At 37.6% G+C, this 20,203-nt stretch overlaps 3 protein-coding genes and 2 non-coding genes across 6 annotated transcripts; 3 read left to right on the top strand and 2 right to left on the bottom strand.

Moving 5' to 3' along the window:
* Positions 1–936: 936 nt before the first annotated feature.
* On the top strand, positions 937–4,372 carry LOC18613503 (zinc finger protein GAI-ASSOCIATED FACTOR 1-like). The gene is made up of 3 exons (XM_007050772.3): positions 937–1,391; positions 1,968–2,364; positions 2,833–4,372. Exons 1-3 carry the CDS (start codon positions 1,178–1,180, stop codon positions 3,920–3,922), a joined length of 1,701 nt encoding a protein of 566 aa, XP_007050834.3. The 5' UTR covers positions 937–1,177; the 3' UTR covers positions 3,923–4,372.
* Positions 4,373–5,690: 1,318 nt separating this feature from the next.
* LOC148764781 (small nucleolar RNA R41) lies at positions 5,691–5,784 on the top strand. Its single transcript, XR_016024320.1, has one exon. It is a non-coding gene; the product is annotated as a small nucleolar RNA R41 (small nucleolar RNA).
* A 112-nt stretch (positions 5,785–5,896) lies between these two features.
* Positions 5,897–5,971, top strand: LOC148764780 (small nucleolar RNA Z155). Its single transcript, XR_016024326.1, has one exon. It is a non-coding gene; the product is annotated as a small nucleolar RNA Z155 (small nucleolar RNA).
* Positions 5,972–6,236: 265 nt separating this feature from the next.
* Positions 6,237–11,442, bottom strand: LOC18613501 (Cation efflux family protein). 2 transcript variants are annotated; one of them, XM_088804774.1, is made up of 12 exons: positions 10,673–11,442; positions 10,518–10,587; positions 10,264–10,361; positions 9,921–10,072; positions 9,685–9,800; positions 9,010–9,106; positions 8,394–8,478; positions 8,107–8,169; positions 7,727–7,832; positions 7,027–7,172; positions 6,645–6,736; positions 6,237–6,561 (listed from the first exon to the last, which is right to left on the bottom strand). In XM_088804774.1, exons 1-12 carry the CDS (start codon positions 11,027–11,029, stop codon positions 6,441–6,443), a joined length of 1,503 nt encoding a protein of 500 aa, XP_088660900.1. In that variant the 5' UTR covers positions 11,030–11,442; the 3' UTR covers positions 6,237–6,440. The 2 variants fall into 2 exon arrangements, with proteins under 2 accessions (XP_088660900.1, XP_088660903.1); XM_088804777.1 differs by lacking the exons at positions 9,010–9,106; positions 9,921–10,072.
* Positions 11,443–11,598: 156 nt separating this feature from the next.
* On the bottom strand, positions 11,599–19,718 carry LD (Homeodomain-like superfamily protein). Its single transcript, XM_007050769.3, has 13 exons — positions 19,282–19,718; positions 19,155–19,182; positions 18,783–18,913; positions 18,200–18,552; positions 18,023–18,116; positions 17,849–17,942; positions 17,157–17,286; positions 17,000–17,051; positions 16,888–16,916; positions 16,691–16,779; positions 15,645–16,076; positions 13,335–13,861; positions 11,599–12,727 (listed from the first exon to the last, which is right to left on the bottom strand). Exons 1-13 carry the CDS (start codon positions 19,453–19,455, stop codon positions 11,777–11,779), a joined length of 3,084 nt encoding a protein of 1,027 aa, XP_007050831.3. The 5' UTR covers positions 19,456–19,718; the 3' UTR covers positions 11,599–11,776.
* Positions 19,719–20,203: the final 485 nt, after the last annotated feature.

Genomic DNA, 20,203 nt, shown 5'->3' with positions numbered 1-20,203 from the left:
AATTAGAGTAAAGCAAATCCACCGGTAGGAGCAGGGCAAAGCAATACAATTCTTTTAAGATAATAAACGTTTAGTAGTCGTCCTTACTCTAAAATATTATTATAGTGTACCTAGAAAACAAAGCAGCAACCATCTCTATAATGTGATTAAAATATGTAATAAGAAATTGAAAATCCGGACACCTGCTTGTTGCTTTCCTGGGTCCTTTGGATCAAATGGTAAACAGGATTCGGCACAGTTTTAACAGACTCATCCTATTGACAAGATAGGCTTCTTGCATTTCTTTTTTTCTCCTGCTACATAGGTTGCAAAGCTGCTTTTTTTATACCAACTTCAGGGAGTTGGATATATGCATAGAAGGAGAAAATGCAAAAGTTGAATTAGAGTTAAAGATGATGATTATTGTTAAGATGTGGACACCTACTATTTTATTAGAATTTGATCAACACAATAATTGTCCAATCTTGTCAAATAATAATTCAACTTTGGCCATCCACCAAAGCACCCTTCAATTCTGAAATTCTTCATTTGAGCTATGTGTATAACTCTCTTGCTATGGCAGATTGTAAATCCCCTCTTTTTTGGCTACAATGCTAGGTTGACAAGAATTCCTAGTAATTTTGTCATCCTCAAATTGCTCTGAAACTTTGATTTGATTATATATTTAGCCAACCGTATATCACTGTTGGAAACTAGGTAACAAAAATTTTAACATTATGGGTCATGATAACATTATTAGTACTGCACAAGAAGAGGCATCTTGGAGAACCAACCAAATTAGTTTATGAAAGAAAAAATTAATTAATACTATGAAAGAGAATGGCAATTAAATTAATAATCAGCAAATTAGGGGGGCAATTTCCATGCAGTTGTCCTTTGTCAAATTTTAACCCTCTTCATATATATTTATATAAAGCCAAAGAAGACCAGGTTCCAATGTTACTCCTGTGGCAGCTAGAGCCCTCTTCTTCACCAGAAATGAAGGGGAATTCCCTGGTTTTTGTCTTCCTCTAGACAGAGCAGCTTCCTGATTTTATGTTCACCAAAAAACAAGCCCCCACTTTTAGTTAAGAGCACCAACAACAAGAAAGAAGAAAGAAACAATAGAATTTGGAGCCAAGGAAAAGAAACAGACAAGCTTGTATAGTATCAATATATCTTTTCCTCTCAGTTTCAAATGTCAAATATCTCAGGTGATGATAGAAGCTTCTCTTCAGGAAACACTGGAGAGGAAGTTCAGCAGCTTGAACAGAAGCAGCAGAAACAACAGCTGCAAAATAACTTTCCGGGCTCTGGTTCAGGACCTTCTGGTGCTTCTAACAGCAATGGTTCTACCTCTCAACAGCCACATCAACCAGTTAAGAAGAAAAGAAATTTACCAGGAACTCCAGGCAATTTCATTTACCCATGAATCTCAATTATGCTTTCTTCTATGCTAAGTTTATGTAATTTAGGTGACATTTGATCTTAGAATTGCTCAGGGAAGTTCAGATAGCTGATGTTGGTTTTCAGATTTAAAATATGATTTGATTTGGATGCATGGCTTTGAGTTTTACATGCTTCAATAGAAGCATGCATGCCAAGGTAGATTTGATCCAGTTAAGCAGAACAAAAGAACAAGCTTTCTAATAGGGGCATCTTCCAGGAAATAAAAGCTGACAGCTTTTTGCAAGAAAAGATTAATTGTTAATTTCTTATATAAAGGGTTCAATTATTGCTATGAGATTACAATAATTGCCAAGAACTGTTTGCTTGATTGCACTTTTTACTTCTCTTTTTGTTTCTGATTGTTCTATTTGGGCCAATACTGGATCTTTACTGTACAAGACAGAACTTGCTTGCTAAGATTATACAAACAATACTTAATTCATTTATTTTTTTTCAAGCAAACCTTCTTCTACTCCGTCATGCTTTCATTGAGTGTTAAGTAGTCTTTTGAACTTATTGTATACTGTTGTTTGAATTAGATCCAAACGCTGAAGTTATTGCTCTATCACCAACAACGCTTATGGCGACAAATCGATTCGTGTGTGAGATATGCAACAAAGGATTCCAAAGGGACCAAAACCTACAACTGCACCGACGAGGTCACAATCTTCCATGGAAGCTAAGGCAAAGGACGACCACTGAGGTCAGGAAACGAGTCTACATTTGCCCCGAGCCGACTTGTGTCCACCACAACCCGGCTCGTGCACTAGGGGATCTTACGGGAATAAAGAAGCATTTCAGCCGTAAGCATGGTGAGAAGAAATGGAAATGCGACAAGTGCTCAAAGAAATATGCTGTGCAATCTGATTGGAAAGCTCATCAGAAGACCTGTGGTACTAGGGAATACAAATGTGACTGTGGAACCATCTTTTCAAGGTATATACTAGATCTTTCCACTTAATGAAACTTAAAAGATATTGCATCTGCATTTTGCATGGAGAACGGAAATTGATACGGTATCCTTTACAAAGGTACAATATGATTCAGTACTGTAAGGCGTCCAATGATCATTTGGTGACCCCAAAGTTTATCAGTTTTTGCATGGTAATCTATGGGCTTCTACAGCAATGCGGATTTTAAAAAATTTCTTAATGGATATAGGTTGTCTTGCATATGTTTTATATTATGCATTAATTATAGAGATATCATCTTTAATTAGGCTCTCCAGATAGAGAAATGTTAGACAATGGCCAACAACTGATAGGCTTTTTCGTTCTTCCTTTTTGACGACTTTTGTAGTTATGATATTACAAAGCCTCTCTCTAGATCAAAAGTACTGTTTCTTATCAAGATTTTTATCCAATAACAACCTAATTTGACCCCACTGCATATTTCCTTGTGCAGGAGAGACAGCTTCATCACCCACAGAGCTTTCTGTGACGCATTAGCTGAAGAAAACAACAAGGTAAACCAAGGACTAATGAACCACATGGGATCAAACTTGCAAAACCAAATGCCAGAGCTCATGTCATCAATGCCAATTAGTAATGCCAACACATCTATGGGAATATCTGACTTCAACAACTTTGACCCGAAGAACCCGCTCAAATCCCTTCCCCAAGAGCTAGTGCCAATGCCATTTAAGTCCATGAACATGGGAGGAGGCATGTTTTCAAGCAGCTCAGGCACTCTGTTTGGTGGCCCAAGAAGCATTTCCGCAGCTTCCTCTAGCCTACAGCTTAGTTCAAATAGCTCCTCTGGCTTCAATTATTTACAAGACAGCAAAAATGGTTGCCAAATTGCGGGTTCGCCCAACATGTCTGCAACAGCCTTGCTACAGAAAGCAGCCCAAATGGGTGCAACTGCAAGCAATAGTATAAACTCTCCCGTGATGCAAAAAAGCTTTGCTAATAGCATCGCAGGTACTGACCAGTCCATTAGACCACTATCTTTTGGTGGAATTCAGCAGCAGAACACATCTTACGATCACTTCCCATCACAAACTGATCAGTCAAGCATGGTTGGGATCAGCGAGGGAGGATTCTCCAACCCGCTCATGCAGAAAAGCCCCAACGAAATGACCCAACTTTTTAATGCTGTCACAGGAAGCTCAGCAAATTTGAATGATATGGGAATGTACGCTAGCATGTTCATTAACGGAGCTGACCGAAACCAAAGCTTGATGAAGAACATGGAACATGAAGACAGTGGTAGCACTAGCTTGTTACAAGGAAGAACTCCGGCGATGGAAAGGAACCCAACAGGGCCATCAATATTTGGAGCGAGCACTACTGGAGGCAGTAACATGACGACCCTTGATTTCATGGGGATTGGGGGGTCAAGGCAGCAAGCCAATTTGCACGAACAGCAGCATCAGCATCAAAGATTGGAACTGGAAGCAATAAGCCAACAAAGACTGCCAATAATAAACCCTTTCCAGCAACAGCTCTCACATGGGGATTCAGTTATTGAAAAGCCAATCTGGGATGTCTGAGAGCAATATATATATATATATATTTATATTTTCTACTTTTTGTTACTTTTAGCTGTCAGCTTGTCCCTGGAAGATTTCTTGTTCTTTGTGTGGTGACAGTGCTGAGATGGCCACTTGGGCATTAGGTACGAAATGGGGTTCACAGGGTCCTCACCCACTTATCTATCGTCAAACCGTGGGCCTGAATTCCTTCCACTCATGAATGACTCCGTGCCCAGTGGGAAAGCCCTGTGTATGTGTGTGGTCACGAAATAACCAGGTCTGGCCACTCCTCCAGACTCATTTTTCTTCAAAGTTGAACAAACAAATATGAGACTCCTGTTGTTTTGTAACCCAGAAGCCACAGCCAATTTGTATCGACAAAGAAGAAAGGCAAGAAAAAACTCACTAGAGTAAGAAATGTAATCTTAATTAAACTGTGGAACCCTGTTTGGAGCCTGCCATTGGAAAGTGTTTTCCACCTGCCCCATCGCACTCATAGGAATTGCACATATTTCATCTTTACCTAATTCCTGCTTTTACCCTCCAGTAAGGACCATCATTTCCTTAACTTTGTCCCACCCCCGCGGGTTACATCGCTATGTATTCTTTTGCCATTTTTCAAGTCAATTTTTGGTGAAACTGATTGCATCAAACTAGGAACCTCCTCTCTCCTATTCTCAATTGAGTACCTTGTTCTTATTCAGCTAAAAACTCATAATCTCTTTCTCCTCCTAAAAAAGAAAAACAAACACAACTCTCTTTTGTTTGGTTTCTCCCATAAAATTAGAGATAATCTTGCAATATACTAATTGAACTCCATAAAAATTTCTGATAAAATAACAAAAAATTAATTCAAGTTGAAAATGAAATTTACATAATACTAATTAGATTAAAACAAACGTGAATAAAATTGTATGTATCAAAAGCTAGAACATGAATTAAAAAAAATTACAACATAATACTCTAAAAAGGTTGTGAACTATTGAAAGAAATTCAAATAAGTTTTTATTTTTTTATTGTGTTTAACTAAGTTCTTATAATTTTTTTATTTTTGATCAAATAAATTTTTAAGATTATTTATTAATTAATTGTCATTAATCAAAATACCACTTATTATTATATGTCAACGTGTTGCTGAGGCACAAGAGTAAAAAATATCATATCGCAACATCATTATGTTACATTAATATATCACGTCACCATTCAATATGATATTTCAATATATTACGTCAAGTAGTGTTTTTATTAATAATAAATAATCGATAGTTAATTATAAAAATTTATTTAATTTAAAATAAAAATAAAAAAAATTTAATTAAATATAATAAAAATAAAATTTTATTTAAATTTTTTAAAATAATTTTTTAAAATTTGGAAGTGTCATGCCAAAAATTATCAATGATTCAACGTTAACTTCTTGGTCCAAATGAGCAGTGAATAAGAATGGGGCTAGACTAGGATGAAGGCTGAGCCCAGAACTTCAAAATGGAGTCCTTGAAAAGTTAAAAATCCCAAAACGAAACCTGTAGCCAAAAAGCCCAAACCAAATCTGCCACCAAGTCTGGTAAAGACAGGGGCAGTCTCGTAATAAGGCTTGGCCTTTCTCTCCTGTATCGACGGGTAAAAAACCCTAACCCTAATTTGGATCCTTCTATATATACGCGATAGCGAATGGCCAACTCTGCTGTTGAAGCCAAGGCTGGGGTTTCTTTTACTTTTTTTCTTTTTTTGCTTGTTATCTTATGTGAAAGCGTCGATTATGTTTCATTTTTTCAGCGATGAAAGAGGAGAGGCGGTGATGTTGAGAACTACCTATTTTATGAAGGGTTTTGGCCTTTTTGTGATTAGAAAGTCACCAATGGATCCTTCTGAGCCTTCTCTCTCTTTCTTTCCTATGATGAGTGATTCCAACTTTGCTAAAAATTTCTCTACTTGTCTTCTTGATTTTCCTTTTTGTTTTAGAGGTTAATTTCGTTCAGTCTGATTCAGAGCCATTGATGTGATGATAATCTTTTCTGAAAATACAATGTCGACTAAAGAAATCAGACTACAATTATCTGATCAACTTGGCTCTCTAATCTCTAAATCTCTATCCCTCTTACGGAAAATTTTTGTCTTTAGAGTTCAGGGTAGCAGTTTATTTACTTTCAAAAAAAAAAGGTAGCAGTTTATTTATATCCAAATTATAATTTTGTTATAAAAAAAAACAAAAAAAAGAATTCACCAGTTCAATTGTGAAAATTGAATTTTTTTTATTTTTTTAAAATAAAAAATGGAGAGACAATTTTAATTGGATTTATACGACTGGAACGTTGGGCTTAAGCCATAAACCTTGCTTAAACTTTCTTAAAACATTTTCGTTAATTGATACAATAAGAGATTCATCCAGGGTTACATGCCTCAGTAGAATCCATCAACATATTTTTGTTAGTATTAAATTATTACAAAATTGTGGAAAAATGAATTACACGTGTAAAAAAGATTCCATCACTATAAGGCAGAGCGTTCTGGGGGCTTGTTTATGGTTGAAGCTTTGCTATATGTACCTGAACTCTGGAATGGGACGCCCTAATCTTAGCTGAACATTGACGTGAACAATGTTTGAAGCTGCATTCAGTATCTCCTTTTCTGCTTCCTTCGCCGCTTCCATAGCATCGCTGGAACCAATTGGTATTGAATATGTCAGAGTCTTTATGGTTCTATATGTAGTGAGGTGAAAAGAAGAGAGATTGTACCATACCAAATCATAATATCGGGAGGCATGCCAACCTCAACTTCGAGTAATAGCTTTCCTCGCAACATGTGACGGGTTATGCGCTCAACCACAAACTTCTGCATATTCACATTCGAGAAAAAAAAACATTGTTTGACAATAAGTATGGCAGAATACAGTAGGAAAAAGGTGGAACAAACCCATGTATTCCTCAAGGCGAAAGTGTGGTGTGGCAAATAACAAAATTCACTTTCCCTTTCAACAATAGTTAAAAGTTTAGCCCACTTGAGCTTGACCAAAGTCCAAACCACATTTGCCTTGCTACTTCAGTGCTCAGATGCTCTATCTACGGCATACTTTATTTATAGTGAGCCTAAACTTAAACACTCAACAAAATGCAAACAGATACCTCTGGAAACTTTGACGAAAACGTGCCACAAACAATTGCTTCAACATCTTCCTCCCTGGCAGAAATATTACTTTTCTGTTCCATGATTCTCTTCAAACTTTCTTTCTGGTCCATTACATCAGGAGAGAACTCTACATATGCAGGATCTACAATTTTGAAGGCCAAAAGAAAGTTTATCAGAATGTAAATATGCCAACAACTTGGTGACGCACAGACTGACTTTGGCATTGATTGTATAGTCCAATTTACCAGTAATCTCTTCCATAGGTATCATATATCTACCATGATATTCTACCAGGCAAAACAAAAAAGTTTCATTACATGCTAAACTCCATAGAAGTACATCTTAGCTCAGTTTTCAGGTTTCACACTGGTCAAAAGTCACATGCTGCAAGAACATTTGTTTCCCCATGACCACAGGTTAAATTCATCAAGCTTAATGGTAGGAGAAATCATCCATGGAAATTAGAAATAATGTAACTACCCAGTGAGGAGACATTATCAACAGAAGACAAATGATGTGATCACCTAGATGGAAAGTTAGTTTCGTTCTTCTTTTTCTTCTTTCCCTTAACAATCAGTTGTCTTTTCTAGATAGTCATCTTCCAACAGAAAATCTTATGCCAATGCCAAAATTACAGCACTCATCTTAAATAATTTGTCTGAGCCAATTTCGAGACAAAGTAACCATGCAACATACCTATGTGTATGAAAACTTCAGTCACTTCAGGGTGTGATTTATGAATTTGATGACGAACATTTTCACCAATGCCATGTGCAGCACTAATACTAGAAAAGGGATCGACCTGCAGGTCAAAAATAAAGGAAATATCATGAAGGGCATCAGGAAATAAGCAGTTTTATAGTCAAACTTAAAACTGAACAACATAAAGTACTAGAAACGACAAACTAAGCCCTATCCCACTATTTAGGATTGGCTATATGGTTCACATTGTGGCATTGTACTCTATTCAAGACCATATCCACAGTAAGCCTAGCAATAATGAGGTCAATTTTTATACTTTCCATTCATGTCCTTTTGCAATTTCACCAGCATTAGAAAATGTAGTAAAAACTCACCACAATATGTACATCAAGGTACAGATTTGAACCAGCTCTCCTTCCTCTCAAACGATGGCATCCCTACAGACAATTGTGAAAAGAGTAGTTAAGGAAGACAGCCAAAAAAGGAAAAGGCAAAACTTAATTGTAAATTTCACCAGTAGCAACAAGCCAACAGATCATGATATAAAATACCGGGAGCATGCATCTAGAATGATGAAGTATATTTACTGAGAAATTAATTTTAGGTACAGAGCTGTATCTGGTCTTCATATGCAGATACACAAACATATTATGGTACTTACCTTGACTCCTTCAACTTGTAGAATTGTTTGATTTATGGGCTCCAACTGTTCTGCAGGGATTGCAGCATCGACAAGTTCAAGGACACTACAAAGTTGGCCAAAAAGAAGATGTAAATTATGGAGATTTCTATACAAACAACATGTCATCTATATCTATGTTATCTCAAACACTAAAAACCAAGCCTAAATATTCGGTAGACATTGCAGACAGACTTCCAGCGAAACAAGGCTTACCAATTATAATAGGACTACAAACATGAAATTATGAGCCAAACTTTATCAATTTATCAGTTTCTGTAATGGAAACATATTAGAACATACCTAAAATCAAGAAACACGGCAAAAACAGGTGATGTATAAATCCACTCAATCAAGAAGACATGAGCATGATAACTTCATCCCTATCCAATAAACTGGAGGTAAAAGAATAAATGCAGAAATTTTAGATCCTAAACATAACAGTATGTTTGACTATTTCCACGCTGACTGATACCATTTGACCTCTTGAATTGCAGAATAGCCACAATCATTTTGAAGCTCACATGCCTAAAAGGACACCATGACAAAGCAAACAATAAGAGAAATGGAGCTATATGAAGGACACGAAGCAATGCACCTCTGGTATCCAGTCTCCAGACCAGCTTTTAGAATCATTCCTGAGACAACCAGTCCAGCAAGAGGATCTAAAAACTTTACTCCAAGAATAGAGCCTCCTAGATCATGATGGACAAGGCATATAGTCATTGAGTGTTCACTTACATACAATTCAATCGAAGGAAATCCACAGGAATAGACTTAAACATTTAAAGGGGTAGGGAAAAGGAAGGGAGGTGGAAACTAGTTGAGTAACTAATTTGTAATTCAGATTCATCAAACAATCAAGCACAGTGAAATTTTCATTTCACAAATAAACCATCCAGTAGTAAAGACCTTCCAGACAACAACCAACCACCCCCAACAAGAGAGATTTTCAAAGAAAAAGGAGCTTGGCAAAGGATGTTATTGAAGTTTCAGTAATTTTACAGATACAATAATCAAGAAAAAAATATCTTCATAATTAGTATAACTTGAATGTGGAAAATTCCTTCCGAAGAGAGACAAATCCTAGCCCATGACAAGGCAAGGGTAAAGAACAAGCCAAAGGCTAAAACAACCAATATTAATTAGCAATCCTCAAGCCAAAAGCAAGGACTTCCATTTTGTATTGCTTACCAATACTATAACCAATTCAGCAAAGCATTGCTCAGAAGAATACAGGACAAAAAAGATAATCAGCGAAAAGATCTCTTACCAACCCCAATAAGTGCAACTACAGATGAAATTGCATCTGCACGGTGATGCCATGCATTTGCTTTCATCAGTCCACTGCCCTGCCTTTCCCCAGCTCTTTTTGTTATCCAGTAAAGCCTACATGTAAACATACAGAAAATAACTTTTAGAGCAGCAACCACACATGTGAAAAAGAAGAAACAGAGTTGTTATCAAAAAAGAAGTGAAAGTAGAATAAACAAAAGGGTAGCTCGATACCCTTCTTTAACGCATATTGCTACAATGGTCACATTCAAAGCTAGTATAGGGTGATCCATATCAATTCCATGATGATTTCCACCATGATGATCGATATGTCCATGAGCCAACAAATGATTATTAACTACTTCAGGAACAGTGGACAGCAACCCCTGAACACAGAATGCTCAACTTACTGTAAGGTCCAATCTAGTTTCATTTCAAATATAACCTTTTTTCTCAGTAATGTATACTTTGAAATTGTTTCAGCATTATTGATATTGGGATTTTTTTTTTTTTTTGTTTTAACTCCTTATTCTGTCTAAATCATAAAATATAGGAAGAAAAACAAATGTGGTCATACAATTAGGAGATCTAAAGCATGCCAAGCAATACCACCAGCAGTCGCCAAAAGCATACAAGAAATTCCCAGGGCTCCAAGAGTTTCAAATTTACCATGTCCTAAGGAGAATAAAAAAAATAATGAGACGTCGAAGCAATACACAAAAGAAATAAAAAAAAAAAAAGAGAAGGAAAAAAGCTACTACAACATAACATTCATTACTATGAGCAAAATTAAGAAAAATGGAGTAGCTTGTAGGTACAATCATTAGTGACCATATGGGTGTTCTTCGTCTTTGGGAGCCTTTGCAGCTTTGAATGACCATAATGCAACCCCACTTAGAACCTACAAACAAAAGAAATTTCCAACAAAATCAATTGCTTGAGTTACAAGTTTTAACAAATAAACTCTTGCAAGACTATAATTTTACCACGTCGGAAATAGAATGGGCTGCGTCGGCGATGATGGCGGTGCTTCCAGATAAATAACCAGTCAAAGCTTTAGTAGTAGCTAACCCAATATCCGCTCCTAGACCCAACCGGAATATTTTCTCTCCTTCCTTGGTTATATTATGGTGGTGATCGTGATGATCATGAGAATGACCAAAATGCCACCGTCTGGGGATGCTGTAATTGGGGTTATCAGAGAAGAGAGGGGGAGAGTAGATATGGAAATGGGGATTGAGGGACTGGACTATGACGGGGTTGGGATGGGGATTTTTGGGTGAAGAGAGCCTTGAGAGGTAGGACCTGTACATGGGATTTAGATTTTGGAACCTGAATCCCATTATTGTTTTGGAGTCCTTTCTCAAAAGCCAAAATTGGAAAATATATATATAGAGAGAAGCTAGCAATCTGCTTAGTTATTGAATTAGGAAAGCTACTGGAGCAGGAAGAGCGGTGCCGTGTCAATGAACTGCAACTTGGGGAAATCTATTCCTAGGATTGCTTGATTAGTGTATTCGCCGGCGGCGTTCGGCGCACGCATTCTGTGTTATTTATGGGCTAGAAATGGGCACACGGCCCACAACAAGATTTTGAGTCTGGGATCCCATTCAAAATTTCATATCTAGGTTCGGTGTTCAGCCATTGGCCCAAAATTTTGTTGCCAGATCCATTACAAGTAAATTCCTTAACAATAGTTCCATTTACTATCACGAGGAAGCAACGTTCTTCTCTGGATAAAAACGTTGACCGCTATTTTTAGGATTTTGATCAATGATGGCACGGTCCAAACTGGGGTTCGTCCGTGAGGGCTGAGATAGAGAAAGACAAAAGAGAAACTCCAGGCAGAGGTTTTTTTGTTTTTGTCTTTTCATGTGCTTGTCAAATTGAATACCAAGCGCAAGCTCCGGAATATCCAAAAAGCTGCAATTGCATTTGTAATGTCCAGTATATATAACGTTCCGCTTGTCCCATTACCTTCCATTTTCCACCTCTACCCACCAAAAAATTTTATTACTACTATAGAACACTCACTGTGTATGGACAGGCCGGCATTTCCAACCAAGGTAACAATGGCAGAGCAAGTCTCGTCATCTTCTATCACGCCATCTTCTATTTCCCTCTCTGTTCTGGTCCCTGTAACCAGGAGTACTCCGTTGCCATGACCTGTCAGGTCTATAACTCCAACCGGAATTCATTCTGGGTTCCAGGTAGTTCCTTCCTGGCACATACTCTGAAAACCTATTTGGACTATTCTCTGGACTCCATGACTCAAACCCGTCATGCCCCACATACTCATTTCCTTCCCAAGGAGGACCTGACCGCGACTGAGGCTGCACAGATCCTCCAAACGATGCATTATAATTGGTTTGATTAGCCTGAGAAAGAGGATTAGAAGCCAAACTCTGCCTCGCCCTCCAAGGATCAGACATTGGACCTATGTTTCCCACTGGGGGCCTCGATGAATATAGATGCGTATGAAGAGGAGGATCAGTTACTTGGGGTAGTTGTGGCCGTAGATGTGGTGGTGTTTGCGGCCGTGACAGTGTTGGCATCAAGGGAGAAATAGAAAATGAAGAATGCAGTTTTTCTGGTGCGTTTGGTGTCATGGAGATTGGTGCAGGTTTCACATTAGTCAAGGTTTCAACCCGCAATGAGGGACCAGCTGCAGCTGACAAGTTTGTTAAGGAAGAGTTAGCAATGGGTAGATTTTTCAAGGTTAAGGCTATCTCGGAAGCCGGTGGTTGCATAGCTGGAGAATTAGATGGATGACCATGGTGTGAAAAAGCAACATTAGGAGACTGTCGCTTTTCAGGAGTCATGGCGCTTGATTGAGGCAACAACTGTGCTATGGCCGCTGCAAGCTGTTGGGCTAATAATTGGCCATTTGCGTCTTGCTGTGGCGCCGCCATGCTAGTAGCAGGAAGCCTTTCCGCAACAGGAGTGGTGGTGCCAACTCCAAGAGAAGCTTGGGCAACTGTGTTTCCAATTTGACTTTGCTGTGAAAAGGGGTTCCTGACTGCCTCCGGTTTCCATCCACTCTGCACGTTAAACAAATACTTCAATTTCGTATAATGAGATAATAATGATAATTAGAGGTCAAATGAAAATCATGAACATATAATGTAATGATGTCATAAATCAGAGATTCTTTAGATAAGTATATCATCTTCGGACATAGTACAAAAGTACTATATTTCATCATTTGAGAAATATAGTAACGACGATGAGGGTCAGGGTCAATAGCATGATGCGAAGGCTCCTGTAATTTCCCAGACCCAGAGCACAGGCATCCACAAAAAAAGAACCCACACGGCCTGATTAACCTGTTCTACCCTACCCTTTGCCACGTTTTCCCTGCTGGATAACTGATGAAGAGACCCATCACTAGTTGACGTTAACCATTCGCTTTCCCCCATGTGGGATGCCCACGTCTTAACAGTCAGCCATTTTTCTATTGCAGATCCCATGTTTAACCTTTAATTTCGACGGGGATTATTTAATTCTTTTCCAGTGCATGCCAATCCTCTATATCTGGTATTTTATATTTATGTATGAAATGTGGATCAAAGGAGTGCAACGAGGAGCTAATCCACCCGCCCCTAAGAAACTGAAAATAAATTCTTGGCAGAAGCCAATATCACGCACCGTTCCAGGATTGCTCGATGGAGTTGGGGATGGAAGAGACACTTCAACCTTCTCTTCCACGTTTTTACCAATATTATTTGAATTACCGGCCCCACCAGCCTTAATCATGTCTAGCAGCTTCACTGTTTCTTCACTTGTCAAGTTACCAGCTTGGCCAGAAGTCAAGGCAAAAACCAAAGCCGGGTTTTTCAGCAGTACAGCTAACAACTCAAGATCTGGTTCAGCTGCAACGCCACCACCTATGTGGGAGGAAGAAGGTGCCAAAGTGGCTGCACTATTTACATGTTCACCATGGGTAACCTGTGTTTCAGTAGAGTCAGTATCAGGTGGCTGTTCAGTTGGGATTTCTGGGGTCAGCGTGTCATCATAATCCATTTCTCGGTCCCACGGTTCCTTGGGGTTAGATGGTATCTCCTGGATTGTGTAATAGAATGTTTCCCTCTCTCTACGGTTTCTGTTTTTCTGCACATCAACCTCTTTGCTATTCTCACCAGCACCAACTCTCCAAAGCTCGTTGAGTTTTACTTCTGCAGAAAAGAAAAGGACTTAAAACAGTTTGAAACCCGCAGATCGAGTAACATGAGTGAGAGATGACACCAACAAGAATAAGATACAGAATATTTACCAAAAACAAGCTTAGAGAGAGAAAGAGAATGAAATCAAAATCAAGCAGTCAGAAAGTCATAGCGGTACAATCTGATTGCTCGTCTTACAGATGGCCTAGCACTGTATAAGGTTGTTGAATCATCGTAATTGGGATGGTTGTTAAGGGGAGAAAAAATTACAAAAAAAGAAAGATGATGGGGAGAAGAAAAATGTCCTCGAAAGATACTCCAACCAGTGAAAATCAGAAACAAAGTAGAAGATAACAGTTCAACTAAAATGTCTGCCTCCCTCAACTTTTCTGACAATTCCTTTGAAGCTGAAAATTGGTCATAGATGAATAGTAATTGAGCTGGTACTGTTACTGACACTGGCTTAAAAATGCAGAAAATATTAGAGGCAGGTTGAAGAAACCTGAATTTTTTTTTTTCAACAACAATTTACTGGCAACAAGCAATGCATGTCAATGCAACTTGGAGTGGCTTCAAGCTCATCATAAGAAAAATCCTCTACCGTTGCCTTATGGCCCCATATATCTGTGATATCATCAAGCCTCCTTGGTCAATTTTGCTGATGAAAATAATACCTCTTCAAAATACTCCTAACTTTGGTTCCAAAATCATGAAAAAATTTGCTTTGACCACATTTTAAACCAAATGTGTTCAGAGAACAAGTGTGACCACTTTTATCCAGAGAAATTTCAATTTCAATTTCTTAGCATCCAGCTATCCAAAGTTAATAGGATAAAGGAAAATCCCTTATTGCCATCAGTCTGATCATTACACCTTGGAATCACTGGTCATTCAAGGTTGAAGCTCCATAAGGCTTCAATCAAACTCAATTGAGCAAATTCTTTTTAAGGATAATATTAAATGATTGCATGTTATTGGTTTAGCAACAGCCTTTGGGCAACATCTGCCTTGGATCAAGGCACACACATTTCAAACGGCCAGCATTGATCCTATTGAAGCAATTCCATCCTCCATAGTTTGATAATGAAAACCTGGTAGAGATTATAATATAAGGACTAACCATTATGTTAGCAAAAGCTTCATTAAATGAATAAGAATTTTATCTACCATGACTAGCTGTCATCAAATTTTCAAACTAATGATTTTCATTTTCTCTGCAAAACGTTTTGGAAGTACAACTCACCAGCACCTTAATTTTTGACGGTTATGAGCCAGATGGCACTTCACTAAAGCTATTGCAAGCGCATTCCAAATGTTGGTGCACACATCAGAATAAAAACAATCAAGTGTAGAACTGAATTTTGCAATAGACCAAAAGTCAATATATTCATTAACGGGAATTCTAATGTTTTCAACAACAGGACATTTCCACCTTGGCGATACAATTATCATAAATATGATCACATATCAGGAGATATATTTGAAACAATTTTTTTTTACTTTCAATATTTAGGAAAAGAGGGTTAAGTGTATATACAACGAAAACAATTCCCAAGTTTCACACAAATAATATTTTCAGGTTGTGATTCTATTCCTAATGGGAAAAAAGTAGAAAAGATAAAAGATTGCGGGTAATGGGATGGAGGATGAAAGAAAGTAGGCAGCTGTGGTTGCAAAGACAATTGAATCTTCCTCCATGATAATTTTGGAAATTACTTAAAGGGCACACTCTACCATCTAAAATTCAGGGAGTTAATACAAGCAACTAATGAAAAAACACTAGAAGCAAATGTACCTGGTGGTGTGTGCCATGGGATTTTGACCTTCTGGCATTTCTCCCATGGAGGCTCCTTTGAATCCATATTCTGTTTTGGATCAAGACAAGTTCCCAGCCTGTTAGAAGTTTTAGGGGGAAGTATTACAGGTTTCTTTTGTTCTTCAGCAGGCCGGACATGAACTTTAGAAACTGGTGGAGAAAAGCTGGCCTGAGAAGTTGAAGGTTTGTTTAGACCTTCACTCTTTGCTTCATTCATTCCATTAGAGGAGGAACCCGTTTTTCCATATTTACTCTGCATATATAGAGCACGCATTTTTGCTTTTTGGATATCATCAGCGGACATGGGGCGACTTTGGCTGATAGGTACTGTTCTTGTTGTCTGTGAGCTTTTGCCAGCCATCTTTTGCCCTGGCTGTTCCACTAACTGAACCTTCCTGCGTTCCCTGCTATCTGGACTAGCTAAGGCAATATGCTACTCTTGAAAGGAACCAAATAATTGCATGTACATAATCTTGCACATTTTCAAGCAATTAAGATAGAGTGGCAAAAGAGAAGAATAGTTTGCTGAGAAGTTCAAGCAAATGGATCATAATTAGCAGCAAAGAAATCAGTAAACCCCACCCCCCCCTCCCCAGCGAAAACAAAAAGGTCAAACCCTTAAAACAGATGAGATACAATCAACCTCCTAGATGAACTTAGGAACTGTAAACTCTTAAAAAACAGATGCTGAGCCTACCACTTATGTGAGAAGCAATTAACATATCTTTAGTTTAGACATGTCATCAGATGTCAATGACTTCATATGAAAAATATTTGATAGGAGTGACCAAAAATGACCCAAATCATACTAAGTATACTTAAGAGTTCAAACTGATAAGAGAACTTGTTCCTTAAGAAATGATTTTCTCTTCTTTTTTTTTTAATTCTTTAGATGGTCTATGAGTCAAAATGCATCACATCCTCCCCCCCTACCCAAAAAATAAAGAAATAACAAATAAAAAAAAAACAACGAAGAGAGGCGACAGAGACGATCAAGAAACACAACCCAACAATGACAAGGATACGGGAACCAGATACACCAAGGATGTTCTTCTTTGTGGAGTCATCCATGGATGCCGGCAGCAGTTTCAGAACTTGTGGAGACTCCAATTTCCTGAACAATAAGTCTACCCTCAGTATCTCCACAATTACAAAATACTAAGAATGACAACCAGAGCATAAAAATATCAGATTATCAGATTAAAAATATAAATATCCACACCTGACATTAGAAGTAGCGAGAATCTCTTCCTGGAAAACCATTAACATTAATTAGAAAACACTAAACAAGCATATTTAACATATTTTTGTTTAATTTTGTGTAGTATACTTACAGAATTGTCAACATTTGACTGCCACGGTTCATCACCCATAATTTCACTGATACTGCAGAGCCAGATTGCAATAATAAGAAATGAATAGAAACTTCAAACCATATGCTTCAGTGGTAGGAAAACCAAGCAAATATAGGAGGCAACGAAGTAAACTTGCCTCTGCTTCAGTAACAACTCATTCTGCGCATCAGCAGATGACTTCAAACCATTAGGTTTCTTCGCGGCTTGGCTTCTTGCAAACATCTTGCTCCACCGTGATATCAAAAGCCTTGCCCTGTGTGATATGTCTGATCTTCCAATCAGATAAATGAGATTCAAAGTACCACAAAGCATATAAATAAATACAGCTAAGCACAAAAATTATTTTCATCATAAATGATGATTTTTTACAAGCAGATTTTTATCACAAACTGAAGCACGTCCATACCTACTACATATCATTTAATGACCAATATGAAAGAATATAACCACTCTAATTTCCCATAATTGATTTCCCTTTCTTCTGACATTATAGAGGGTATAGTCAGAAAACCAAATGCAACCATCAAGATAGATTCCATAAGCATAGAGACTGCAGGTATCATGTAAAGTGATTCCCAGCATTTTACTGTAAACAACTTAGTTCAAAGAAAGGGCGAAAAGAAAACCAAAGCATTAATTATACCAGCAAAATTAACACAATCATACAGAAGTGCAAACACTTTTAATAGGGCCATAAATCGTTATAGCATCTGACACATTGAATAAATTTGAGATAATGATCCAACCATAATGAGACAAGCACAAGAATGAGAAATGGAGATAAGAAAGGGCTGAAGAAGAATTAAATACTAACCAACAAATGCATACCTGAAAACCTGTACAAACACAGCTTGTTCACACTTTGCAGTATGGCTGACATTTGTTCAGGGAGAGCTTTTTGTAGAGGTAAATGACAAAGAACCTACATTCCAGACGATAAATGTAACCTTCGTAAATTACAAGTACAGGACTGTAAATCATCTGTATAGAATCTAATTATACCTTGAGGATGATAAAGAGAACAGTAGTTTGTTCTTCAACAGCTGCTTGACTCAACCATGTTGCTAAAATCATAACACCACCTTTAGTTAAAAACCTACACGATAAAGAGACATTACTCAGATAAAACAAGAAGCAGTATGCTTATTGTTGAGTGTATTAAGTTTCCTCAATAGGTACCAGTATAATACTGAAGGATTTTGTATCTGCAAGATCCACTCCAATAGTTTCACTTGCCCAGAAAAAGTTTCTTCTTTCCGCATCTTAGTGAATATATTTTCGACAAAATGTTTATCCAACTCATCTATGCCAGTAAGAGCATCATCCAGTGTTGAGCAAGATGGTGCTTCTTCGGCATTAACAGGGCCAACAGAGTTTAAGGGAACTGGCTCAACAGGTATCATGGCATCAGACTCACTTAGAACCACCCCTTCTTCTGTTTCTTTGCATGCATTAGATCTTACAGCTTTCTCCCTCGACAGCCGAACTTGCTTTCTTACTCTAGTGCGTTGGCTAGCAAAAAAATCGCGCACCTGCATATTAACATGACAGCCTAAGGAATCTTACCGCATTCTCTGACAGATGGTATTGTTGGAAACAATGTCATGTTGATATGCAATAAGAATTTTGAATTTACAACACTTTTAAAAGATGATCCACTCAGATAACAGCAAAGCCAGTTCTCCAAATTTTACATTGGCCCAAGGGAATGGACATAACTTAATGTTAAAGAAATTAAGGATATAAATCATTAAATACATACCTGCGTGAGTGTAACACCAAATAGAGCACTAATCTCACGAGATTCTTTCTTACTAATCGCATCTTTAATGGAAAAAACAGCTTGCATATACTTTACAGCCTTAGGGTTTAGCAAATCTCTCGGTCGTTTTCCTAGAATAAATATTCAATCATACGATTAGATAGTGATGTAACAAACCACCATCCTAACTTATACATATCCCATATTCTACATTAGAATATAGTTGGCCAAGAATAAGCACCGAAAATCAGTTGCAGCTAACAATCTCAAAAAAATTTACATAATTATAGCCATATTTTCTCTAAGAAATACTAATGAAGCTCCTAACAGGATCTTAATTGACCCCAAAAGGCAACTTTAGTAGACACTCACCAATTTTTATTGACAAAGCACCAGCTGCCTGCAAAACAGTAAACAAAGAAAAATTTTAGTAATATTTTGGCTTCAGTTTTTTTTCTTTTGTCATCTTTGACCAAAGAGAAATTCTCATTTGACGAACCATTTCCTGGGCGAGAGGGTTGACGCCTGTAAGTTTGCATTGTGTAACGACGATGTTTTGAAGCTGATCGATCTGGCTGTGGAAGAGCTCCCTCTGCAAGTCTATGAAATTTTGAAGCGACTCCACGGTGTTCCCAATCTCTACCTCCGCCAAATTCTCCTTCAAAACGTCCATCGTCGACGCTCCAGATTGATAACTCTAAGCTCCACGCACCAGATCGATGCCTGCCTCGCATTGGAGTTCAGTGCATCAGTAATTAAAAGACCAAGAATAATTAAAAAGGGGGCAAAACTTGAAGTTTATTAGATCGAAAACAACTGATTAGGGTTAGGGTTTGGCTATTAGAGAAAGAAAATCGAATAGAGAGGGAGAGAGAGAGAGAAAGAGCAGCGGATGGGGGTGCAGACGAGGTAGGATAGTAAAGCCCAAACAAACACTTTCAAGGCATTAAACACGCGCTCTAATCACCAAGGGCGCGCGTATATTCTGGACCGGGACCCCTTTTTTTTTTTTGTTCTCCTTTCGGCCTTTTCTTTTTTTTATTTTTCTTACCCCTGCTACTATAATATTTTTTAACAAGCATTATTGACTCAACATGTCACCTGTCTAATGTGTGATTTGGATATGCATCGTGGCTTTTCGTTAAAGGTAAATTTCATTTAAATTTTTTAATTTCATTTTTTTGTATAATATTTTATATGTTCTTTTTTCTTTAATGATCTTTTGTGTGAATGAGTAAGGAGTTACACCATTAATTATTCTTAATAAATTATGAAAATATCCTTAATTATAGATAAATAAGTTAACTTTTGAACTTAAAGCTTTTTGACAATTTTATCGAGTGAAATTAATGATGTAATTTTTTTAGAAACACAACTTATCACCAAATAATTAATTGGAATAAAATAAAAACTCAATGTGT

This window comes from Theobroma cacao, chromosome 1 (genome assembly GCF_053813885.1).
Source record: "Theobroma cacao isolate CCN51 chromosome 1, ASM5381388v1, whole genome shotgun sequence".
Classification (NCBI taxonomy): Eukaryota; Viridiplantae; Streptophyta; class Magnoliopsida; order Malvales; family Malvaceae; genus Theobroma; species Theobroma cacao.
Note: the sequence above shows the minus strand (reverse complement) of the source record. Positions and strands in the feature narration are given on the sequence as shown.